The sequence below is a fragment of the Mercurialis annua genome, linkage group LG2 (assembly GCF_937616625.2).
Source record: "Mercurialis annua linkage group LG2, ddMerAnnu1.2, whole genome shotgun sequence".
Classification (NCBI taxonomy): domain Eukaryota; kingdom Viridiplantae; phylum Streptophyta; class Magnoliopsida; order Malpighiales; family Euphorbiaceae; genus Mercurialis; species Mercurialis annua.
This window is the reverse complement of record NC_065571.1, coordinates 55,556,205-55,583,000: the sequence shown is the minus strand read 5'-3', so window position 1 is coordinate 55,583,000 and position 26,796 is coordinate 55,556,205. Positions and strand designations below refer to the sequence as shown.

The window sequence follows — 26,796 nt, the reverse complement described above, 5'->3', positions numbered from 1 at the left end:
AGCGGGTATGGTTGTTGAACTGGATCTTTCTTCGTGTGTGCCTTGGCTTGTGGGATTCATTGGCTTGGCTCCTTAGGTATAGGTATGTATTATCATCAATTTACAATGATATAAAAGTTTTTTCCGATAATTGGGAATGGAAAACACTTGTGAGAAAAATAGGATCCACAACTGCCCAACATTTATACCATTTGAGTTATATATTGCTCATTGGTATAGTGTTATGTACTCGCTCTGATCCATAATACTCATTTTCATTCTATTTCCATTTTTACCGGCTTCTTGGTGGGTGCCTTGTTTTGTGAGACTTCATTGATTTTGAGGTTCAGTTTACATGTATGAGCTCGACCTCATGATCAATTAACTCCGACTCATTTCGAGTTTGGAGAATTAGTTTTGCTACAAGTCTTGTGTGAGTCCGAACCAAATTTAAATTCGTATTAAGTCTGTGTTTGTATTTTTATATGTGGAATTCAATTAGCCAGATTTAAATAGATTGAACTCTTCTCAATTGAATTTTTATAGATTAATATACATTTCAATTTAGGTTGGAAAAGCTTTAATCTGACTTCCCATATTATCAACCGAATTTGACTTTTAAATATTCGATTCAAATAAGATCTAAATTAAATTCATACTGAACTAGATTTATATTGTAAAAAGACAATTATATAATCCGTCCAAATCTGCTCAAATACGCACAATGATAATGCATATTGTGGGATTTAAACTTAGTCCTATAAATTTTTTAAAAAATGAGTTATTGATATAATCACGATTGGTTGATTAGACTTTATCTTAACAATTAAAATCAGAAATAATTTAGATTAACTAGGAAATCGACAGAGGTTTACATCAAAGTACCAGATGTATAATTGTACGTAGACAGTTGAATATTCAATGATTTGGTAATATTTGTCATTTGATGTAACTAATTAAGTAGAAATAAGGAATTGTTGTGTTAATTTGATTGCCCCGTACTCAACAATTTATAGTTGAGGGAATTTTAAGTTAATGGACCATCGTAGATAAAGACAACTCCCCGTGAATCACGGAATTTCTGGACTTAATTGTACTACTTTTGATTAAGTCAAACCCAACAAATTACTGTAATTATTGAATGGAGATGTACATATTCTACATCAAAACCAATAAATTAATTACGGCTTACTGTGTGATCTAGCACCTGGACTTGTACATTTTTACTTTTTTTCACCTCACACCTTCTCATTTCACCTTTAAAAACTTATCAACTTTTTTTCACCTCAAACCCTACTAAGTTTTCTTCTTCTTGTTCATTTGGGGTGGTTTTTGGCCATTTTTGGCCAAAAATCACCTCACCAATCTCTCAAATTTAGTTTTTTCATAGTTTTTATCTTTAGTTTTCGAATAAAGTTTCTTTCTTGGCCAATTTTAGTCTAGATTTAGAAATTATTTTCTACCATAGTCTTTTAATTGAGATTAGATCTAATCTAATCGAAATTAAGAGTAGTTTTTTTCATCTTTAGAGATGAAATTGTTTTTTGCGGTGCAAACGACTTGGATCTCTGAAACAATTATAGGCAGCATCTTACGACGGATTTCATCAAGTACAGGTATGTTTTGCGTCAATATCGATGATGTTTTTAATTTTCAAGAGAACAGATGTATCACAGAAGATGTGATCAGTCGTGCATTCGAAGTTAGACTTCTTTAGAACGTTCAATAAATCTAGATTTTATTATTAGATCTAGTTTTAGTTTACAAATTTGGGTGACCATTGGTGGTTAGTTTAGCCCTAGTCGATGACTGTATTTTTACAGCTCTCATCATCTTTTCTAGAATAGTTGACTCAGTATGTTGAGAAACCGTTCATGTAATTTTCGTTATTATTAATGGAAAATTTTGCCTTTGTTAAAAAAAAAACTTCTAAAATAGCCAATTTTATAATAATTTAACGTTTTTTTGTCCAATTAGGACAAATGATTGTTTACAAACGAAAATAAATGCCTAATTGATAAATTTTTACAAATTTAAGTAGCAATTTATCCCCTCAATTTATAAGCAATGAGCAATTAACATATAAATTAACTTTATGAATAAATCAGTGCACAAATTTGTTGATTATGGACAATTGGCTCCATTTTGGCAAATTAGCTTACAAGTTAAAAGGAGCAAATTGCCAATTGAGGAACTATTAACTTACAATTGAGAGGGGGGATTGCCAAAATGAGGCTAATTGACCATAATCATCAAATTTGTATACTGATTTGCCCATAAAATTAATTTATATGTTAATTGTCCATTGCTTACAAATTGAGGAGGCATATTGTTATTTCAGTCAATTTTTACATATGTGTAAAACTGAAAGTATAATTTCACCTCTAAATTTTGCCACTTTAATAAGTGACGCACCTAATCTATAACTACATCCGATTATAGCATTTAACTTTGATTTTTATTTGGTTTTCACTTTTTTTTTTGATAATTTGGGAAGGGAGGAGCGCTTGTTGGAGAAATCGAACCCACGACCTAGCAGTTTGCTGCTTAGCGCTTATGCCGTTTGAGCTATAGCTCATTGGTACGGTTTTCACTTTTAAATTTATGTTTTTTATTCTTTTGAAACATAACACATCTTTTTTATCTTTAATTTTTAGTTCTCTATTAGATTAAAATACTTAATATTATCTCAATTTCCATCCATTGTTTTATATTTCATCAGTCTTGATTTCTCTAAACTTCCAATCAAATATCTCTGTCAAAATTCAAGGTAATCAATAACATATGTTAAAAAAATTTCTTTCTCAATTATATAGCAGGCCAGTATGCATGTTCATGTGCATGGGTAATGTTCAGGCCCACCCACCTAGCCTGGGCTTGGACAACAATTTAATGTCTCAAACCCAGTCTAAGTCGGATTCAAAAAAATCCGCTATATCATAAACGCCCTTGAACTTTTTTTTATTTCTCATATAATTAGTCTGGAAATCAAGTTCATCCGTATTCCACAAAAATAGAATATAAAGGCCGAGACTGGATAGCAAAAATGAATCTCTACAAAAAGTGTGTGGAAAGAGTTGCAGAGTGAGAATAGCATAAAAGCTTGGAGTAATCTTGTTTGGTATGCAGGTAATGTTCCTAGACAGTCCTTCATAGTCTGGCTTGCCTTGATGAATAGGCTGCAGACTAGAGATAAACTGATGAAGTGGGAAGTGATTCAAAATGGTGACTGTTGCTTCTGTAATTCTCACACAGAAACAGTAGATCATCTTTTCTTTGCTTGCAGCTTTTCAAAAGCTATTTGGAAAGAAATTCTGAAGATTATGGGTTTCACCAGAGATGTTCTGGAATGGAGAAGAGAGATCAGTTTTATGACCAGGAGAACTAAAGGCAAGTCTGAAAGAAGCAGAAGCAGGAAAGTAGCTTTCAATGCTACTGTTTATCAGATATGGATAGCTAGAAATGATTTGATCTTTAATAAGAACAAAGTCATGTGAGATGTTGTTGTGCAGAGAATCGGGTCTGATATCCATTATAGGAGTATGTAGTTCTCCTGATGATGCTGTTTGAAGCCTTTTGGCTTAGTTGTTAGCTTGTTCTGTATTCCTGATTTATCAGGGTTTCTTGCAAATCAATAAAATTTGCTGTTTTGGTTGATTGACCAATAAAAAAAATGAATCTCAGACCGTTTTTGGGTTTACATAAAAAAAATAAAAAATTCAAGTAGGCCCAGCTCGAGCCCATTATGAACATGGTCCATGAACAGAACGGGCCACTGAACAAGGGTTGGTAAATTCAATCTTGTTTTTTTAGGCCCATAACTATGTATATTTATGTGTAAAAAGAGGGCAAAATTTGGCAAAAATTTAGCTAAAATGTACAAAAAATGTATTTTAATTTTAAAATATTTTCTAAACCGTAATTTCATCTTTATCTAAAAGAACATTTTTTTTCTCTTTTTACACTTTTAATGTTGTATATAAAACATATATCGTATATACATATAAAATACCTCAAAGATTTATTGTTAATGCATTTCTACTACATAGCAGATAAAGAAAAAAAAAGTAAGGTGCTTACTGAAATTTTAAATGTTGAATAAATGCTATTTTCTAAAAGAAAAACTTATTTTTGAAAATTTTGATCGATTTTAGGGTATTTTTGTTATTTCCCCCTTAATTGTTATGGAAATAATATTGAAACCTTAAAAAAGTTAATTAGTAAAATCTTTAAACTAAAAAAAAAAAAATTTAAACAATATGTTGTTTAACTTAAAACAATTACAAAGTTATTGAACGATTATTTTCTTAGGCAAAATTTTGTTCCCTCTAGAAAAAGTTATGCTTCCGCCCCAGATTTGATAAGCATAAGTTAACGTAAATTTTATTTTATGTTTCCGAAGCTAAATCCATAGCTAAATATTTGGGAAATATGTAAAGTTATTCAAAAAAATCACTTAAATTTAAAAAAAGTTTTAAGTCCAGTATTTTTAATCTTTACTTGAACAATATACATTTATTAATTTGTATACTTTCATTTTTACTTGTAAAAGTATATTTAATCATTAAAAAATATTACACTTTTTAAAACAAATTATGGCCAAACTTTCAAATTGTTTATTTTAGGCTTAAATATGCACAAAAAATCACAAACTTTCGCGCGTTTTTTATATTTAACATAATTTTTTAATTTTGACAAAAAAGTTCATGAACTTTCAAAATTTTGCAATTAAAGACATCGATACCGTTTTGAATGTAAAATGACGCCATTTTAGATTAAAACGGTGCAGTGCAGTTTTGGATGTAAAAATACACTATTTTTCAAAGAAAACACACGTGGTCTTAATTGCAAAAAATTACAAAGTTCATGTTAAATAGCCAAAATTAAAAGATTATGTTAAATACCAAAAGCACGCAAAAATTTGTGATTAATTATACACTTAAGCCTTTATTTTAACGGCGCCCATTTTTTAAATTTTAGTTTCAAGTGTAGCCATTAGTTCAAAATAGAGCAATTTTTTTAAATGATTTCATATTATTCTAATTTACCTTTTAACCATCAACAATTCCAAACATAAAGGACATATTTGGAATTCAATGATTAAATATAGAAAAATACATCGTATTTTTATGATATAGAGTTTAAAAAGTGAAATTTTTTTGAGTTATAAAAAGAGGGATACATTCATTTTGGACTTAATTACTTAAAAACCACTCACTTTGAACTTTTTTTTTTCGTTTATACCTTGATCTATGAAAAAATTCATTTATACCCTGACGTATGTATTTATGTGTCACCTCTACCCGAGACACTAAATTAACCTCTTTTCATTTAGAAAAAAGTTTAAAATAGTTATTCATTTTTAACCTAAGCTAATTAGAGTTTAATTAGAAATGAATTTTTCTCTAAATGAAGGACTATTTTAAACTTTTTTCTAAATGAAAAGTGGTTAATTTAGTGCCTCGGGGTAGAGGTGAAACATAAACACATACGTCAACGTATAAATGAATTTTTTCTAGGTCAGGGTATAAACGAAAAAAAAAAGTTCAAGGTGGGTGGTTTTAAAGCAAAACAATGTTCAATTTTTATAGTATGTCATATATCACCTAATAAAATATATCAAAGAATATATATATATATATATATATATATATATATATATATACATTAACTTTTAGTCGTTCAATTTATTTCAGTTCAAATAAAAATAAAAATATAAAAGACTACATGAACATACTGTATTTATAGTCGGCCCTCTGATAATTAATATATATGGTGGATTAAAAATTTATTAATTATTAGAATTATTAATTTATTGAATATTTTTTATAACGTACAACTGAAATTGGTTCCCTAAAATTGTATTAATTATTAGAATTATTAATTTATTGAGTATTAATTATTAGAGGGTTTACTGTGTTGTATTACCTAGAAAATATAATTTATTACTATATTTTTGTATTTTTATTTATATAGACTACATCAAACTGGGAAAAAAAAGTTGAGCGATTAAATTGCACTTCATTAATTATTATTTTTTACAATCAAAGGAACTTTTATTAATTCTGCACTTCATTAATATTAATTAAGCCAATCAACTTATTATACTAATAAAATCATACATATTTTGCTAAAATTTCAAACCTCAAATTTTTCAATAATGTAAAGAATTTTACAAATTCTCTATGTTAAAAGCTAAAACGATAAGTTAGTTAAATGAACTTAATCTTACAAAAAAACTGTTGCATTGTTTTACTAGTTTTAAGCTATATTTCTAATGTTTCCAAATATTTGTCCTATAATAAATAAGCTATAGCTAGGTCAAATCAAAAACCCAAAGAAGTGGATAATATTAGTACTAAGTAGGTTACAGAGATGCATGCATGAGAGAGACGAAGCTCAAGAACCCAAAAAATGCTAAGCAATTAATGAGAATTACCAAGCAAATTCCATAAACAGTCGACCAACCAACAATACATATACATATAAACCACTGCCATAACCACACCATTCTTTTTAAATCTTGCCCTGTCAATTTCTTATCATTAATTCAAAGCTCCACTTTTATTTAATCTCTTATCTCCGCTTTGTAATGTAACGAAACATAGCCATCGAACCCAGAAAATCGCAGTAAAAAGTGGAGCAAATGATGCACGTAATTCGAAATTTGTTTCATGTTTTGGGCTCACATTCTCTCTGTACTCTCTTAACTGTTTCACTACCCATTTTATCATTATTCCATTATGTCTTCTCTTTTTTTATAATTTTAAAATTTTAAAATTTTCAGCTAAAGTGGTAAAGAAAAATCCAATATGGAGTGAAATGGACGTATGACTGTTTTTAGGAAATTTTATTAGGTATGACAAATCAGTCTCACAGTCCCTTTTTCTGGAATGGAAACCCTAACTGGGCCTTCCCCAGTCCACCTCCACATGTTTTTATTCTCTATCACCATATATTATTATTTTCCAATCATAAATAGGAGTTCTATAAGTCGATTCGATTTGGTTCGGTCTTCTTAATTATTCGCTAAAACCGAATCAAATTAAAATATGTCAAAAAATTAAACCGAGTAAAACCGATAATGGATCGAACTAATAGTTATTTGATTGGTACAGTTTGATTAAAAAATTGATTCTGATTTGGTGTTTGTCCAACCCTAATTATAATTGTATCCAAGTCCAGTTATATATTTTTGGATTTTGGATTTTCTACTATAAAAATAGTTTAATTGATTTAAATTGCTTGGAATTGGATTATATATGCTAAAAGCACACTATGTTACAAAAGTAAAACTCTGTCCAATGCTAAGGTGGTAGGGTGTGCTTGCTTTTGTCTTGCCTGTTTTTCAATGTAATGGCAACAAATCAGTTACATACTAATTTGAATTTAGTCAATAGTACAACAAATTAACCAAACCTAACACATATAATGGTATTATAATTATTTTGTCTCTTTTATGTGTTTATAAAATAAAAAGAGTATGTATTGCATGTATCTCTTCATTTCATTTGCCAACATGTTACAAAATTTTAAATATTTCAAGTCTTTGTCCACAGGCATCGTGCCAATCATATGCCCATAATATTCAAATTTCAAATTGGGTATATTACATGCATTTTCTTCTTTGTTTTTTTAGTTTCTTGTGAATGAATGGTCAAGATTTCTAAATATTTCTTTGGGTACGGTGGATTGTGTATATTTATAGGGAGATTCTAATGGACAAGAAAGGAAAAAATAACAATTATTCTTATATGATATGATATGGATCTAAAATATAACAATGGACATGTCACATTGTTACTAATTAGCGTTGGCTTGGTACAAAGAACTCAACATGTATAATATCATTTCGATCTTTTGTTAGTTTTGACCACGACATTGATTGAAGATGTCCTCAAATGCCCATATTACATATTAAAAAAAATAGAAAAATAGTATAATTCATGTAGCATATACTTAATAATCATTCCATTACTTTGATCACAGTTTAAATCTAATGATTAATTTAAGTATTTAACATAATCATGGAGTATTTCAACGATTGTTTAAAGGCAACAAGAGTTTATATATCCATAAATTTAACCAGTAAACCCATAAAAATATTTGTGACAATTTGATCCATCAACTTTATAATATGTGATAACTATATCTAAACTCTCATTTTGAAATATTTTCAGACACAATATGACCCTTCTTAAATTGAAAAAAAAATTGTGAAAATAATAATTGGTGGAATCAAAAATTAAATCATAAGCTATAAAATAAATCACAAAAATAAATTGAAATTGAATATTGGATATATTTGTCATGAACTTAAAAGTTGAAGAATCATTTATCATAATTTCAAGGATATATTTATTATTTTATTCAAAAATGTGAATATCCATAAAATTTGTCTTGCTTAAAATATCCTTTTTATTAGCTAATGTTAGGAAAAATGAATTAATTATACATTCAAAATATAACAAAGTTGGTAAGTACGTAAATTCTAAATAAATATTATTATCAGTTTGGTCCGATAATTTTCTAATTTGTGCTAATTATATATATAAATTGTAAGAAAAAAGATGAATGAATTAGTTGATAAAGATTAAGTATATTTTAGTCTTTTAGCATATTTTACAATAAATTAGTTTATATCTAGAAAAATTCATAACAATTAAAAACTACTTATCAAATTTAATCGGAAATTTTATGTTGCTATTAATTTTTTTATGAATTGTTATGTTATTATCAAGAAAATTAGGATTTTTCTACAAATATGACTAATTTATTGTAAAAATAATTTAAAGTGTTGAATTATATTTTATTTTGTTTAATCAGATCCTTCATTTTTTTATTGGCTATTTGGATAAGTGACTCAAAAATAAAAAAATTGAGATAAAGTGTAGATTTCTTTCATTCAACATATATTTATCAATTTTATCATACTATAACTATTTGATATTTATATTTAAATATCATTTGAGATATTGAAGTTAATTATAAAAAGTTGAAATATATTAAAACAAAGAATAAGATAAATAAGCAGCTTTTTCTTTATTTTATCTTCTGGTTGCATTGTAGATGAAAGAGTCCATCGCAATATTTCGAAGTTTGAAAAATCATTTGCTCTCATAATCAGAAAAGCCACCGTCTCAATCTTTCAAAGGCTCAACCCACCATTTCAGTTAAGTTTAAAAAACATCAAATATGTATGTTTGTCAAATTTCTTAGGCTTAATACTGAAAAATATAATATCTCATAGTTTTCATTTTTTTTAACAAAAAGATTTATAAAGTTTTCTACCAATATGGTTCATTTATCATAAAATAATTTAAATTACTCTGACTCAAAATTAAAATTAGTAGACTAAAGTGTCAATTTTTTTTATTCAGCATAATATTATTTGTTATTTTTATCATAGTTGTGGGAGTGATTTATTTTGCCTTATTATAAACCGAAGCTCGAACTCTATTTGCTTAAAGTTTTGAATTTAACTCACAACCTCATCCGAATTCTACTAAATACACAATATATGCCATTTGATATTTGTATTTAAATATGTCTCAATAAAGTTGTCTACTTTGAAAAATTGTTTTGTCCTAAAATTCTTGTCTATTTTTCAAAAATAATTTAACTTTTACACCTAAATTTTCTATATTACCCCTATTTAAAATCTACTAATAAATAAATTAAAAGTAAATTGCAAATGGACCCTATATTAAATAGGGGTATGACAAAAAAAAGTAAGAAATTTTTTATAAAATTTATAAATAATAATTATTTTCTTAAACTGTGTAATAAAGGCAAATTGGACAACTCTATTGAAACACAGGGAGTATAAAAATATCATTTGAGGTATTGAATTAATTATAAGAAGTTCTATATACTATTAAAACAAAGAATAAGATAAATAAACAGCTTTTTATTTACTTTTCTTTATCTTTTGGTTGCATTGTAATTTGTAATGAAAGAGTCCATCGTAATCTTTCAAAGTTTGAAAAAAAAAAGAACTTTTACTTTCAAATTCAGAAAAGCTTCCATCTCAATCTATCAAAGTCTCATCACACCATTTGAATTAGGTTTAAAACACATCAAATATATTTGTTATACTCCCTTAAATATTATTTAAATTCCCCATTTCTTATTTTTGATTGGACTCAACAATATATATCAAACTTTTCAATTTCCATCATCTTCTTATTTCGATCACAAATCTTGTCAAACACAGCTAAAATACGGTACTAAATCATGATACAAGAAAATAAACTCTCTCTTTTACCATATTCACTAAAAAAAACAGACAAAATCTGGCCATAAGATCTAATAATAGAATAAGACTGTAATAAGAAAAAAGAAAACAATCTTTTTTCTGTAGATAAAGTGATTTTGGTACAGAAAATAGAAAGGTAAAAAAAAAACAAAAAGTGATCGATAATAGTAATTAATTAAGATCTTTTAATTAATTAGAAGACTAAACTACAGCATAATAGAAAATTACATAATACAAATTTTTTGAACATTATTTCAAGACCAGTTAGAGAACAAAGCCTCCCATATTTCAGTGAAAACTTCAAGAATAATATTATGATGATTATCAGAGTTCAAAGACAAGAAACACTGTAAAAGCTGCTCAAGATCCTTCGCTGTAAATATTTGTTTTTCAACGATCATCTCCACCATTGATGTTCTGAAATCATTGTACGGATCACTAGAGCTCTTCACTACCGCAAAACTGTCCTTCACTTTCCCATGCAAAGGCAAAATACCCTTATTAACAGCCGTGGAAGCTCTTCTCCGGCGAGAGGAACTCTCCTTGTTACGGCGGTGACGGCGGCTGTGGTGGTGGTGGTGAGATGATGAGTCGGAAGATAGGCTTCTAGAAGAGAAAAGAGTATCAGATTCTTCATCTTCTTCTTCTTCACTGCTGAACCAGTAGTATTTATCTTCAAAATAAGCACTATCCTGAGAAGAAGAGCTGAACAAACTCCAATCTCTACGATTATTTTTACCATTCTTGAACTGGGAGCTACTGGTTTTTTTCTTTTTCTTGTTCTTCTTAGGTTTTTTGTAGAAAGGGTTCAAGAAAGGAGACACCGGAGAAACAGGAGGACACGAGTGTCCACCAGCCGATACAAAAGGAGGATACCGGCCGGCGCCGGAGATTTTCTGTCTCGGAAAAATAGAATTAGAAATGGCTCTGGTGGTTATTTCAGGGCAGTTTGGTTTGCAAATCGAAGGAAATGGTCGAGTTAACGGTTCCATTAAATGGAAGTACTCATTGTAGTGACTGTTTTGAGGGATGAAGACTGGTTTTTCGACCATTTCCGATAGGTTTCCGGTCCGGCACGAACCGAACGAGCCGCGAAACATGCGAGATATTCGGGTTTTGAATCGGTGTTCCATCGCAAGAAAGAATAAAAGTTTTTGTGTTTTTTTGAAGAAGAAGGTGGCGGTATTTAAGGGGGTATATATAAGTACACACTGAACTATAAGTGGCTCTTTTTAAAATTCAAAAAAATAATTATTTTTGAATTTATATGTTTTTAAAGAAAATTAAAAAAATAATAAGTTGGTTTATAACGATACTTTTTGCTGCTTTTCGTCTTATTCTTTGTCAGGGGACTTTGAAAAAACTGGATTTATGAGAGATACGTTTTGCTTAGTTTCAATGATTAATTAATAATGATACTTTTGTTGTACTCATTAGTTTAAAATTAATAAATCCTACTTTATTTTGAATTTTACTACTAATGAAATGGGAAAAACAAAAAAGGTAGCCCTGGAAAAAGAAATTTCTCATTGTCAAAAAGTAATGGTTGAATTTTGCAAACCACAAAATGGTTGAATAATTAATTGGTTTTTAATTATGGGATTAACAAATTGAACTAAATATAAAAGAGAGCAGCAGGTCAATTAGATAAACTAATTTGGGAAAGGTTTTTTTTTCCTGTGTGTTAGTGTTACCCAGCAAATGCTAAGGAGTCCATTTCTGATCTTCATTTATAGGTATGCCTAAGTAGGGGGACCAAATAAATATTGAAACATTTCTTATAAAGTTTTAATTGAGCATTTGAAATTCAAATTGCATAGAATGGTTTAAGTTAAGGTCATCTTATTTTAACTAAAAAAAATTAAAAATTTGGTAAGGAAAGTTTCACTGTCTTACAATTGTGCCTGATCGACTAAAATTCGAATTAGTCGATAGCCAATATGAATATCAGAGTTGGATGGTTAAATTTAAATACAAACTTATAATTAATTAAATTGTTCAAAAATTGCGCACTTAATGTTTCATTTTGATTGGAATTTTGCGTTATATTCAAACAATTGTTATATAGTATATATTATGGTATATTTATAAATGACTTAATCATCAAAACATACTTTACTTTTTTTGACTTTTTTCTTTTATGACCTAAACTTTTAAAATCGTCGTTTTTAGTCAATTTTTTATTATTTTCAATTATAACTATTTGTTAAAATTTAAATTAAAAAAAAATTAAATATATCTTTTATATTGTTCCAATTTGTCTTTTTACCGTCAAGAATTTCAAATAGATATGAAGCGTATAACGAACTTTTTTACTCAAATTTAAACAAATGTTATACGTAAAACTGAAGATTAAAATTGGAGATTTTAAAAATTTGAATCATAAACGAGAAAAGTTAAAAACATGGAATATTGTTTTGGTGATTAAAGCCTTTGTAAATTATGCGTGATTTTGGTTTAAAAAAGATCACCTAGTGAATGCTGAATGACTTGTGATCCAATAATAAGAAACCGACTAAAAATTTATTGCTTCAAATCAAGAAATATACATAAATAAAAGAAATAAAGTACTATTAATTTCAATTTTCCCCTCTGAATTGAGAGAAGTTGATTTCAACGTATAATTATACACGTTATATAGGTACGAACTATATATATCATGTGAATAACGTGCAGTTATGCATCTACTGCCACTAAAAAGTTAAATAGAAAGGAAAAAAAAAGGTATCGAGTCTGTCAAATAGAGAATGATTATGATTTGATTAAATTGAATGAATATTATGAAATTAACATCCTAATAAATAATACATAAACAAAAGAAAGAGGGCTTAGTTCTTTGATAATTATAATTAGCCAATAATATTAAATTTTCAAAGTCACTAAACTATCGTTTTATTTTATTTTGGTTATGGAATTTTAATTATTTCAATTTAAATATTAAATCAATTTTAAAATTATAAATTTTTTATGATTTTTGAGACAATAAATAAGAATTTTGCTAGATTATGCCTTAGAAGGATAAAAGGACATAAATTTGCATGAAGCATGGAAATGGAAGGGTAGTTGGGAAGCAGCTCTATTTGTTTTCTAGTATTATACATGCATTTACCTACCTTTTAATTTCAAGTTCTGTCATTGCCTCTTTAGTACAATCAAACTTTGATTTTTATAATTTACTAAAAAAAACTTTGATTTTTATAAATATGAAATCATGTTTATTTTATTTATTACTTATCACTATTATAAATGAATTTAGCAAATTTTATATTTTAATTCAGAATTTTCCGATAGCTTAAAAATCAGTCTGACAACTGATTGAGCATGGCCACAAATTCACCATTCAACCGGTTGAATAAAAAATAGACAAATTTATTCAAAGTCTACAAATTTTTTTTGATGAATAAAGTCTACAAATTTTAAATTGAAACTTAAATAGAATTTTAGCTTATAGTAAAAAGTATATTAAAAAATATAATAAATGAATCACGATATTAGTACATAAAAAATGAGACAAACAAATGAAGGCGGAAATGCACAGACAATGACTCCTTAATTATTAGAGATCTCTATTTTGAGCCTTAAACATGAAGCCGTTTTTTTTAAAAAAAATATGAGAGAAGTTTACCACCCTAACGAGTAGGGACAAAACTAGTTTTTGTGTATCTAGTAATCGTACAAAAAAAATGGAGGGATTAATTGTATAAAAATAACTGTATTATTTATTAAAAAAATACAGAAATGGATTTTATGAAAAAAAATGGATGGGCGGATGCCCCCTCAGGCTATATATTTGATCCGCCTCTACTGACAAGTCATGTCCGGCTCAATTTGAATTAGTTGACGTAGTGACTCCATATATCAAAACAATACTCGCACCAAAAAAAAGAACGAGACTCTTTTTACGATTTAGCCAATTCAATAAATTTTTATTTTTACGGCTTTTCCGATTCAAGTAAATTGAACCATATTTTAAAGGAATAACCGAACCGTCTGACTTTTTGTTTTCGGCCGAACAGATTGAACCATCCGATCCGACCATTTAGATTCTTAAAACACAAAATTTAACATTGAAACATGGAGAAGTGAATGGAAAAAGTCGCATAGATAAAAAAAAATAGAAAAGGGGGGAGAGTTTTGAAATGTGAGAATCAGAAATATGAGTGGAGGACAAAGGTAAGATTGCTAGCTTTTCCCCTTGTTTCTTGCTGCCAAATTAAAATTATATACACTCACCTTTCCCATGTTCAAATCCATATTTGATTTTACATAAATTTGTCTATATCCTCTTGTCTAGCATGATTTTTTTTTTACCCTGGATGAAAAAAAGTCTACACTCTTTGAATCTTAGAGAGTACTCTTATAAAAAATTATGTATTCCCCAAAAATAAATATTTAAAATATGTATATCAAGGCCTTATATGGTGTATATCAATGGTGAATAAGAGAATCTAAGGTATGAAGAAGGTTCCAAGGAGACAAAAACACATAAAAGAATGCAAATTTTAGCCTTAAAATGAAGAACCAACAGCTAACAGACAGTTTTGGGTAAGTTGGATTCAACTTTTCAATGGACTGGGGTCAGTGAGGACAAGAAGAAACTATTGCATTTTCATTTCACATACATTACCAATGTATTTTTTTTTTCTTCTTTTAATTCATCATTGTTCTATGGAAAGGCTCTGAAATTTCAAATGTCATTTTTGCATCATAAAATTGGATTTTAGTAGTTTAGGGCAATTTTGGTTTTATTTATTATTTATTTCTTTATTTTTCATTGGCTCTACGAATATTAGTTTACTTTCTATGGACTATTAATGTCAATAGCATTTAATCGACATGCTTCTTTTGAATGCAGTGCGTTCATTCTTGATAAATCACCAACGCCTGGACCGGTCAGATGAACCTGGAGGAATAAGAACACAGAAAGTCAGACGAAATATCGGTGGAGGTCACCGGCAATTCGCTCCGACGATCAAGTCAGTATTTACTTGAGGAAGAAGAAAGAAGAAGAGAAAAGAAGAGAAAAGAGTGTAGAGTAAGAAAAAGAGATACTTCTAGGGTTTGTTGATAAGGTGGTTTATATAGTTTTACCTGGCACGTGTATTCCGCAGTGGATTCTTACTCTTTTTGGTCCCCACAGAATCGGTTAGTTGACGTGGTTTGCTCACGTTGAGTCTCGCCTCTCGAGTAAGATATGCAGTACATGGAAACGTCTATATGTCAGATTCTGTTCAGAGTTTGTTATGGAAAGTGTTAACTCGGTAAAACACCGTATACCGAGCTCTCTTTTACTTGTGTTGGAGGTATAGCCGCTCCGGGATAGTCGACCTGTGATTCGGTCTCTCCGTGGTCTTTCTCTCTGGTAGATCGGTCGAAAATGGTCATTAGGTACCAGGTCCTTATGTTCGCTTGACCTGGTAAGGTTTCATGTTGGTGAGGCTGTTTCACCGCCTTATTGCTGGTCTTGTTATCAATTCTTAAGTAGTATTTACGAGCCGAGCCGAGCCGAGTTTGAATATGCCAAGTACAAGTGCAAATTCGAACTCGAGTGTTATATAAAATGAGCTCGAATTTGAATCTTTTTAAATTTAAGTTTGTGCTCAAATGACATTTGAATTACTCAAACTTAAACTTAATTCGAATGTAATAAAGGATGAAAATAATAATTAAAATTTTCACATTTGATGCATTTAAAAGAGTGATTGTAAATTATACAAACCATTCAATTAATATGATATATAACAAAATTTATAGCTATATAAAGTTAATATTATAAAAAAACATATTTTATATGTGTAAAAGGCCAGTTTAGATTTATTTAGTCTTGCAAATCTCACGGGTCTCTTAAATTGATATTCGAACTCTAATTGAGATTTAACACGAGCAGTTATAGTTCGTCTTAATTTTTAAGTCGATTTCGAATAACTTGCGAATAGCTTAGATATGTTTATGGTTCGGATTTGGACTTTACATTTTTAATGAAAGCCCAATTCTTGCACAAACCCGATTTGGACTTTATATTTTTCTCAACTTTTACATCCCTAATTTTAAAGCAAAAATGTCATCTTAATCCATACACTTATATATTATGATCAATTAAGTTCATTTTCAATCATTAAGGTCAAATAGACTCATAAATTTGTTAATTGGACTATACAATCAAGAGTACACATCACTAACTACACATAGATTACACACATTAAGCTTCTCTTGTATTTTCACTACACTCAGCTTTATCATCAAACAGAGATGTAATCTCTTCTAAAGTCTTGCCTTTTGTCTCCGGCATAACCACATAAAAGAACACTATAGCAACCACCATTACTCCGGCCAGCACAAAAAAAACACCCCCAAAACTAATCTTCTTAGAAAAGGATAAAAATGTCATTGCAACCACCCCACTCACCAACCGGTTCACCGATATAGCCAAGGCGGACCCCTGAGCCCGTAGCCTCATCGGAAAAATCTCCGACGAGTAAACCCAGGTAATAGGCCCAAGCCCAATAGAGAAAAACGAAACAAAAGCACAAACAGCCACTACACACATAATAACAGCCCAAAGTGGCCTGTTATCCGGATTCTCAAGGAACTTAGAACCTAACCCTAAAACAACCAGCGAAACCGCCATACCGGCGGTCCCAAACAACAGAAGCGGCCGTCGGCCGAACCGGTCGAGAAAAAGAGCCGAGACCAAGACAAAAAAAGCCTTGGAAGAGCCCATTACGACATTAACACCAAACAAAACATTCTTGTTGTGAATTCCGGCAGCTTTGAACACTTCGGGAGTGTAATAAATAACAGCATCGTTGCCGGAAGCTTGCATAAAGAAGTTAATTCCGATGGCCGCAATAAGCATTCTCCGGACAGGCCGAGATGGTCTTAAAAAAAGCTCTTTCCAAACGCCTTGACCTTGCCACTTTGAAGAACCTGAACCTGAACGTTGGTCTAAACTAGAAACCGCCATTGTTATTTCAGCAAGCCTAGCTTCAGCTTCCTCCGGACTGTCCGTAATTCTGAGCAAAACCCGTTTGGCCTCGTCAACCCTACCTTGAGTTACAAGCCACCGAGGTGACTCGGGCATTGCTATAACCCCAAACCCAATTAACACAGAAGGAATAGCAGCCAGGCCTAACATTATTCTCCAGTTGATATTAATCGGCAGACCGGAGAGCGCAAAATTTGAAATGTAACCTAACAAAATCCCGAACACGATGAAAACTTCCGGTAAAGAGGTGAGGAAGCCACGTGTCATGGCCGGGGAAATCTCGGCAGAGTAAACCGGAGCAATCATTAGAGAGTAACCGACCCCAATTCCGGCCACAACACGACCAGCCATGAGAAATGGATAAGACGGAGCTAAACCCATTAAAAGCGCACCGATTAAGAAAGTTCCGGCGGCTAAAACAATCGTGTAACGCCGGCCGATGCAATCTGAAGTTTTCCCTGAGGCTAATGAGCCTATTAATGAACATACATTCAACACACCCACCAAAATTTCGACTTGGGTTGACGAAATTTTCATGTATTCTCGAATAAATAGTACCGCCCCACTCATTACACCAATATCTGTACACAAATTATAAAAATTAAAGAACACCCAGAAACCAAATTGTAAAAAAAAACTTCGAACTGGTATAAACGCTGAGCAGCAAACTGCACGAAATTAAAAACGTACCGTAGCCTAATAAAATAGAATTGGTGGAAGCGAACAGAGCACAAGCGAGAGCATAATTATTGAGGCGAGTTTTTTTATTCGACGGTGGATTAGAATTGGCATTATCCGGTAGTGTTGTGGGTTGTTGTGATTCAATTTCAATGGCATTTGATTTGGGTTCTTGGGATTCAGTTTCAATGGCGTCCATTTGAATTGATTTTTGTTAGGGTGGGGAGAAAAAAAAGTGAGTGAGTGAGTTACTGTGATTTCGTTTGGTTGTGTGGAAATGAGAGGGAATCAAATGCATAGGAAAAGGGGTCAAATTCAATTACACGGCTAAATAGGGATAAAATTCAAAAAAGAATTTCACATTTATCGCTTTGAAATCGACTTTAGACCTAATTTCATACGCAAGATTTGGGTTTTATTGAAACAAAAACAAAAAGATGGGAATTTGCTAAGGAAATGCAGATTTGTAGGGTTTACTGTATAGCATTTTTTTTTGGGTGAGTAGAGTTCCGCTCGTTTGCCATGACTAACAAGTTTAGTTTCAGGACAGCATTATTTACCTTTCTTGTCCAAAATAACTCTATTTCAGTTTCGCCCATTAATTTTTCCTTTTTATTATTCAAAATATTCTTTTTATATTTACGGATATTTTGAGTATCGTTGGAGATTCTCTAATATAAATGTTTAAAATTATAAATTTGTGATGGGTGCCATGTGATAAATTTAGATGTTGATATGAAATTTTAATTAACATGCAACGTTATTAAAATTAATATAAACAATGCTTGAGTAATGACAAAAATAATCAAATTATTAAATAAGTAATAATTTAGGAACAATTGAAGTATAAATTAGAAGATATTCGACTAGTTAAGTTAATTCAGTTGACTGAAGTTTTAAAAATTTAAATCGTAACTGATCTAAAATATTATTGATTGATCCGGCGAAATAACTAAATTAACCAAAAGTTTGAGCTAATTAATTCGATTTAACCGAATTTTCACTTCATACCTATCATGATTGTTTTATCTTTATCCAATAAAAAAGATCTGATTTCATATAAAGAGTAATTAAGAATTTCCTTAAGTTAATCCCACAATCGAATCCGATTAATTGGAAAAAAGGGTAGTTAATTGAGACGATAAGATAAATAGAACTACCATGGGAATACAAAATCCAAACTATTACAGCATCTTTGTATATTTTCAATTTTTTCAGGGGCTAAAATGTTAAGCTAAAAAAGCATGAGGATGAGCATGCAAGATGAATGATCCTCAAAATTATTTTGAAGCAATTATTTCATTGATTTGCCTGGCAAAGACTGTATGCTGCTGATTACTCAATATATGAGGCCATGCCATGCACATGATGCCTCTTCTTTTACCGATATGAACGAACCGATATAGAACATATAATGAATAATTACTCATTTTCTAAAATTAAAACTTAAATAACATCAATAACATAAGTTTTATGTAGCCTAAAATTTGTGTTTTTTCATATTTGCCAGCCTAAAAAAAAAACTCTAAATCCGCCACGAAAATAAGAATCCATCGAAGCTATCTTTAAGAACAAAATCAACTATATATTGAAATTTGAGAGAATAAAAATGTAAATTTATTTTTGTTATTCCAATACAAATCAAGAATGGACAGTTCAAAAAAGTATTGTACAAACACATCAGACTGGAATCTAATCCAAATGTAATTGATGCATATACAGATTTCTAGCCATTGAATTATGACCAAAAAACCAATCCAATAGCAGGAAAAAAAAAAATCAACCAAACTAATCAAACCAAATCATGAACAATGATATTTACCTTCTTCAAAATTGGATTTTCCTGAAAATTAAGAAACAAAATGCCTTTCATTCTCAGGGACTTCATCTTCAAAAAGCAGACCAATTTCTTCCAAGGTTTTACCTTTAGTTTCAGGTAAATAGAAATAAATGAAAAATGTGGCCAATACCATAATTCCTGAAAGTGAAAAAAACATTCCTCCAAAAGATATCAACCTGGAAATGCTCAGAAATGTCATAGCCACAATCCCACTCACCAACCGGTTGACGGATATCGCCAAGCTTGAACCTTGAGCTCTTAACCTCATCGGAAAAATCTCCGATGAGTAGACCCATGTGATCGGTCCGAGTCCAATTGAGAAGAAGGATACATCAGCACACACGGCCACTATGCACAACACAATGGCCCATGATGGCTTGTTATCCATGTTTCCGAGATACTTGGAACCGATGCCCAAAGCAGCCAGTGAAACGGCCATCCCGATTGTGCCCAATAACAAAAGCGGTCTCCTCCCGAAGCTGTCCAAAAACAGAGCTGACACTATGACAAAACATGTTTTGGCTATTCCCATGATGATGGTCACACCTAGAAGCTGCTGTCTGCTTTTAATTCCAACATCTTTGAAAACTGCTGGAGTGTAATACATAACAGCATCATTCCCTGAAGCTTGCATAAAGAAGTTGATTCCGATAGCCGATATAAGAATTCGACGAATCGGCCGAGATGGTTCGAACAGCAACTCCTTCCAAGCACCCTGCCCTTTCCAATTGCTTGAACCAGCTCCATGAGTTAAATCCTTAGCAGCTTTTATCATTTCTCTTAATCTCAACTCTGCTTCTTCTTCCGAGTCTGATGTTTTGACCAAAACCTTCTTTGCTTCGCCAAACCGACCTTTCATTACTAGCCACCGAGGCGATTCGGGCATCACCATCACGCCTAAAGCAACTATTATAGATGGAAATGCTGCAAGTCCGAGCATTAGTCTCCAATTAATGTTGTACGGAAGACCTGATAGAGCATAGTTCGAGATATAACCCAATAAAGCTCCGATATTGATGAAGACTTCAGGGAGAGAAGATAGGAAGCCTCGAGTCATGGCTGGCGAGAGCTCTGCTGTGTAGACCGGAGCAATCATTAGGGAGTAACCAACACCAATTCCAGCTACTACCCTTCCGGCCATTAGAAATCCGAAAGATGGTGCTAGTCCCATTAGAATTGCCCCAATAAGAAATGTCGCAGCAGCCAGAACAATTGTGTAACGTCTGCCGATATAATCAGAAGTCCTACCCGATGCAAAAGATCCGATTAATGAACAAAGATTTAGGCAACCGACCAAGACCTCTACTTGCGTTGAAGTTATACCAAGATCATCCTTGATGTATAGAACCGCACCACTCATCACCCCAATGTCTGCACATAAAAAGTCAAAATCATAAATGTTTTTAAATTTACCTCAATTAAAATGATTCAAGTAAAAGTCATAACTCACCATAGCCCAAGAGAATAGAATTTGTAGACGCCAAAAGCGCTCCAGCAAACGCATATTTGTTGAGGCGCGTCTTTCTCTGAGCTGGAGCACCATGTGATGCCTCGTGTTTTTGGAATTTACCTCGATCAGCTTCTGAAGGCGGAGAAGATTCTGTATCAGAAAGTGGGTGGTAGTAACCATGTTTGTCTGCTTCAAGAGTAGAACTGAATTGCATAACTGGAAGATCAAATGCCAAAAAAAAGAACAGAATTTAGAAATACAAAACACGAAAGAGCTCAGCTCAATTCCATCCAATCTGTACATTAAGTTATGTATTCCACTCAGAATATGGAAAACAGAAAGACATGTTTAAATTTCTCTTTCAAATGATTGCAAAAGAAGAAATAAAAGAACACCTTTACTTTTGCCTGTTCAAAGCCGCTTTGTCGGCAGGATATGAAGCACGCTTCTTCACGAGATATAACTTGAAAAAGATAGAACTGAAATGAATCTACCTATACCAATAACAATCGCTTCCATGTTTCTCTAATAACATTGTCAACTTATCAAGTTCAAGGACAAAGAAAGAGTCCATAAATAATTTCTTTCTAAAAGTTGGCAGTGGGGACAGAGAAAGCTCAATGATTAACATATGCATTTACTTGTGTTAAACGTGATATCTATTTATTTTTCACATCTAAAAGAATCCTAACTTTCTAAGCAATATTCCGATTTAAAAAAAAATGGTTCGGTTTGGTTTTACAAAAAAATTGGATCGGTCGAATCGAATACAAAATCCTACCTAGAGATGTAGAAACTTGAATCCAAACCCATGTTTGATGTCCTGATTCCACAACCAATAGATACAATGCTACACAAGCGGTATGAACACATAACTTGAATGGAATATGCTAGGGGTAAGTAAATGGCTGGTTCGGTTCAAATCGTGTGACTTAACCAAAATCCAATTAACTTAATTACTTCATCTCTTTAAATCAAACCAACTGAATCAATCAAATTAACAAAAATCTTAAGAAGTGTAAAACCAACCAGACCGAATTAGACGGTTAATTCAATTAATTCGGTCAAACTGATAAAAAATATAAAGACTAATAATTATAAAAATTATTCGGTTAATTGGGTTAACCGAATTTTTAAAAACCTTAATCGTAACCAAATCAAAAAAATTTCTTAACCAAACTGAGCCGACCGAACTAACCAAATCAAACGAACCCTTTAACTAAACTTAATCAAAATAAATCAGTTAATTTGATTTAGCCAAATTAGTGCTCATCCCTAGAAAATGCCACACTAAATTTTTAAAAGTAGGCCCAGCAAGTTCTTTTCTGTGTTAATTCCAAATAATCCCAGGTGAACCAATATTTTTTCTTTTGCCATACTTCAATCCATAATATGCCATTTTGTTTGACCATCTCACAGTTTCTTATCAAGACGGCATAAAATAATTCCATCTATTTTCTAGAATATCCATAATATGCCATTTTGTTTGACCATCTCACAGTTTCTTATCAAGACGGCATAAAATAATTCCATCTATTTTGTGCACATGGTGGAAACCTTCAAATAAACAATAATTCTTCTTTAAAGCCAAACTTCCTGGTCCTAATTTCATTTTCTTCTGTATTTTTCTATTAACTAATAAATTTCAAGCTAATGGACAAGCAAATGAATTATGTGCAAGCAACTGCAAGTTGTGTATTTTTTATAAGCTGCACAGCTGGGCGTTCAGCTGTAACAGTTGAGATGCGTCTCTTCCAATTTACATTAAATCAGTCGGAATAATAGTAGACAAGGAGAAAATAAAAGTTTGATATATTTATTATTTTATAAAGGCTAACTACCAAGGGCCGGAAAGAGACAAACAAATGAAACTAAAACAGAAACTCCAATATTAAATTATTATGTAGTCATCCATTTCAACAAATTAATAGACAAACTCTATCTTTGTACAGTAGTAGAACTAAAAAAAAAAATTTAATTTTTTAAATCAAATTGAAACCCAACAGGTCGGTTCGGTTTGATTAGACCAAAAGTGAACTCAATTTTCTTCTACTTTCAAAACTGAATCCTAAATGAAAGACCAAATTTTTTGATTTGGTCCGATTATTCGGTTTTTATACACCCGTAGAGACGATAACATCATGGCCAGGTCAGCACATCCTTATCCTCTTTCTAAATATTACATGATGTGGAGGGCATAATCTAGTTATTCAGAATAATCCTTGAACCTAAAGAAAGAAATATAATTAGAATTCTTTCAAAAGACTAATTGATACCTTGGGTCATCAAAAATAGCATGTCCCTGCCTTATTTTGCTGCAAAGCCATATAGATAGCTGTATAGCACACCTTTGTAAAACCTAACCAAAAACTCAATTCTCAAGCCCAACAACCTACTTTTTTAAATCATTTCAAGCAACCACCTAACAGCTCCTAGATTTTTTCTTCTACAACCTACTACTTTATCCGAAGGAATTACTCGAAAACTAACAGTGATTCTAATTTAGCAGCAATAAGTATGAGCTTGTTAGAAAATATTAATATCGATATGTTTAAGCTAAATGATCGAATAAATTTATGACAATAGAAGAAAAGGAGGCATACTTGAACAAATTTAGTGCAGAATATCCCGATGTTGATCAGTTTGAGAGCAAAAGTTGCTAAATGACATGATAATAAACACCTGATGCCTCCGGTAACTGAATCAGAATACAGCAAACCATTCAGCGAGCGGATTGGAAGACGAAGATAGTCTTTAACCCAGACATTCTTTCTTGAACTTTTATGACATTGATATATCAAAGTTTCGAATGCTTTTTGCACTAGCAGAGCTCTTTTATCTTTCTGAAGAGGCAATAATGGTAAATCTCAAGAATGCAGAAAAGGAAAAAACATATTATGCATATAAAATACAATATAAGGAGCTACTTTTAATCACTTTCCAAATCCTTACCGATTTCCAGAATCGATCAAAATCGACTAGGTCCCTTGAACCCTTCACTTTCTTTGACACATACTTGAAATCCCCATGGATATATTTCCCAATGTAGAACCACTATGCAATATCTGCAATGAAATGCAAGATTCAGTAAAATTAAATGCAAAGATACATAAAATAGAAAGAAAAAAAAACAAGTACCAAGTTGTTGGCAATGGCAATGACCCAGTTTGCCCTTGGAAATGTTTGTTTGTTTTTGTTTTTGAATTTTAATGAATGAAAAGTCAGTTGGCTTATCATGACTACAAGGGGACACCCATCAAGAAGCAGGGAAAATGGTTGGTCAAGAAGCAAACAGGACCCATCAATTATAAGCTATTAACATCAGAAAAAAAACCTTTTCAAATTGTAAACCTACTCCTCTTTTCTTTTTCTTCTCTTTATCAATTAAAGATTAATTTGAAACAATTTTCCATTTTGGTAAAAGTTCCATTTCAAATAACATGGGAGTCTTTTTTATTTTATCATTGGGGAGGCGGAAACGCTTGTGTGGAAGGAATTAAACCTACGACCTAGCAGAATACTGGTTAATGCTTATATCATTTGAGCTATAACGTTTATATCATTTAAGCTATAGGTTATCCGTAAATAACAGGAAAGTTTGTCACTAGAGCTTATAAAAACACAAATCAAGAAGTCAAACAAAAATAAAATTTGATTGTCCTGACCCAAATTATTGCTCAAAACATCCTAAACAACTTTCTCAACCAAAACTATCATTTTTCAATTGCAAGGTATAAGCAAGTAAAAAACTAGGGTTTCAGTAATGAAAAAGAGATCGAAAAATATCAGTCAAAATCAAGAAACAGTATGATAACAATGTAGATTAAAAACCCTAACAGAAAAACCCTACAAAGATTCGATCAACACTTATACTAAAGCAAAATCAAGAAGAAAGCCAACAGATTTCCACTTTTAACAGATGGAAAACAAAAATGAAATGTAAAAAAGAAAGAAAATTTACCTTCTTTTATGTTTTCCCAAGAAAATAGTTGAAGAAAATTCCATATTTTTGGTTGAACCTTTTCTTAAAAATAGCATAAGACATGAATACAAACAGCTTAATAGCTTATATCCCTATCTGCTCAGTCATTCAACAAGTTAAGCGACGTCGCTTCAACTGGATATGCCATGTGCTTCTTCGTAATGCCATTGACATGTGTCCCGCTACCGCCAAGTTCAAAAATTTATACCTGTAACGTAAACTCCCGCTAAAGCACGACACTTTTGAGTTTTAAGAAATAAAACCCTTCTCTAGCTTTTCTCTGCTGCATGCAAGGAAAATGGTAAAATCTTTTTCTAAGTAGCAATGACACAGAAAAACGGTGTTATTTTAAGATCTTCTACGTAAAAAATGAAGTTCCGTGAACATTTCTGAAACAGAACACGTTTGAATGAAGTGTTCGTGCTACCAAAATCTTTTTCCAAGATGTTGCCTTTCTTTACGTTTGACTGTTGTAAAATGTTGTTGAATCTATGAAATAAGTATCTGTAGTTTCTCTGAATTTAGATTTACATTAACAGTTGACAGAAATAACTGTCAAAATCAAAAAAAATCTGGTTATGTACTTTTTGGCTTAGACATACATGATAATTCTCTGTTTGTGTCTGACTAATAACAGTTTTATGTGCAGAAGCAAAGAGAATTTGCTTTTCCCGTTCTTGATGTTAACACGATGACATTGACAATGGCATCAAGGATTGAGATATTGATTGACTTGAAAAGCTATGTCTGAGATCCAATTCACTGTATTGCCAAAAAAGAGCTCCCAGAACCAAAGATCTATGGCAAGGATTGACGAGAATATGAGCAATGCCAAGGTTTGGTAACGATTCAATGGCCAACCCGATATTTCTGCCATTCTTGTCAGGAATGGAAGAGAACTTCTGTTCAAGTCTTTGTTCTTTATGGACCATGCTGTTATCCACTGCACTTCTGATGGTACCAACTCGAATTCCTCTCTTAGCCTCCTTCCTAGATCCGGCATGTGCCCGCCTCCGTATAGTATAGCTATTTTATTGTGGCCGTCGGCCATTGCTCTTTCAAGTGCTGCAATTGCTGCCTTGTTCCTCTCGCCAATTATGACTGATTTCTCTTCCACGTCCGCTGTTACCTGCGTGAACCTTCATATACATATCCCCTTCAGTCAATCCTCAAAGTTAGGAACTATTCTCACAAGTCACAGTGGAAGGGAAAATATAGTTCTGTAGTTTAACGTGTTATGAAACAGAAAAGCTTGTTCATTATTAAACTACTTGATGAAAAGAAGCTAGCAATTGCATGATTTAGCCTAGAGTGTAATCGAGTCGAGACGAAACAATGTAAAGCTCAAGCTTGACTCTATTTTAAAATTCGAAGCTCAAATTTAATTTAGGAGCTCGAATTCAATAGAATGATTGAGAATCAAGTTCCAATTTAGCCAAATGATCTAAGATCTATAACGGGTTTTTTTTTAACTTATTTTTAGGATTATGTAGACATATGTCAGAAATTTCCATCTAAGCAAATCTAATCCTAAGAAATAGCTCAAAAAATTCAAAAGCAAAACAGGCAATTGAGCACTTACTCAGATGCTAATCGCCTTGCCAGGAAAACCTTCATTGCAGCA

At 31.6% G+C, this 26,796-nt stretch overlaps 3 protein-coding genes across 7 annotated transcripts; all 3 read right to left on the bottom strand.

The window, feature by feature from the left end:
- Positions 1-10,408: 10,408 nt before the first annotated feature.
- LOC126667108 (transcription repressor OFP8) lies at positions 10,409-11,424 on the bottom strand. Its single transcript, XM_050360079.2, has one exon. The coding sequence runs from the start codon at positions 11,368-11,370 to the stop codon at positions 10,492-10,494; it is 879 nt and encodes a 292-aa protein (XP_050216036.1). The 5' UTR covers positions 11,371-11,424; the 3' UTR covers positions 10,409-10,491.
- Positions 11,425-16,352: 4,928 nt separating this feature from the next.
- Positions 16,353-18,481, bottom strand: LOC126666827 (probable polyol transporter 6). The gene is made up of 2 exons (XM_050359703.2): positions 17,913-18,481; positions 16,353-17,803 (listed from the first exon to the last, which is right to left on the bottom strand). The coding sequence occupies exons 1-2, from the start codon at positions 18,097-18,099 to the stop codon at positions 16,437-16,439; spliced, it is 1,554 nt and encodes a 517-aa protein (XP_050215660.1). The 5' UTR covers positions 18,100-18,481; the 3' UTR covers positions 16,353-16,436.
- Positions 18,482-19,494: 1,013 nt separating this feature from the next.
- LOC126667400 (polyol transporter 5-like) lies at positions 19,495-25,245 on the bottom strand. 5 transcript variants are annotated; one of them, XM_050360366.2, is made up of 6 exons: positions 25,152-25,245; positions 24,143-24,255; positions 23,794-24,033; positions 21,586-21,715; positions 21,191-21,406; positions 19,495-21,111 (listed from the first exon to the last, which is right to left on the bottom strand). In XM_050360366.2, exons 5-6 carry the CDS (start codon positions 21,402-21,404, stop codon positions 19,751-19,753), a joined length of 1,575 nt encoding a protein of 524 aa, XP_050216323.1. In that variant the 5' UTR covers positions 21,405-21,406; positions 21,586-21,715; positions 23,794-24,033; positions 24,143-24,255; positions 25,152-25,245; the 3' UTR covers positions 19,495-19,750. The 5 variants fall into 5 exon arrangements, with proteins under 5 accessions (XP_050216323.1, XP_050216320.1, XP_050216324.1 ...); XM_050360363.2 differs by lacking the exon at positions 25,152-25,245 and adding an exon at positions 24,329-24,435; XM_050360367.2 differs by lacking the exon at positions 25,152-25,245 and adding an exon at positions 24,329-24,435 and having other exon boundaries at positions 21,586-21,653.
- Positions 25,246-26,796: the final 1,551 nt, after the last annotated feature.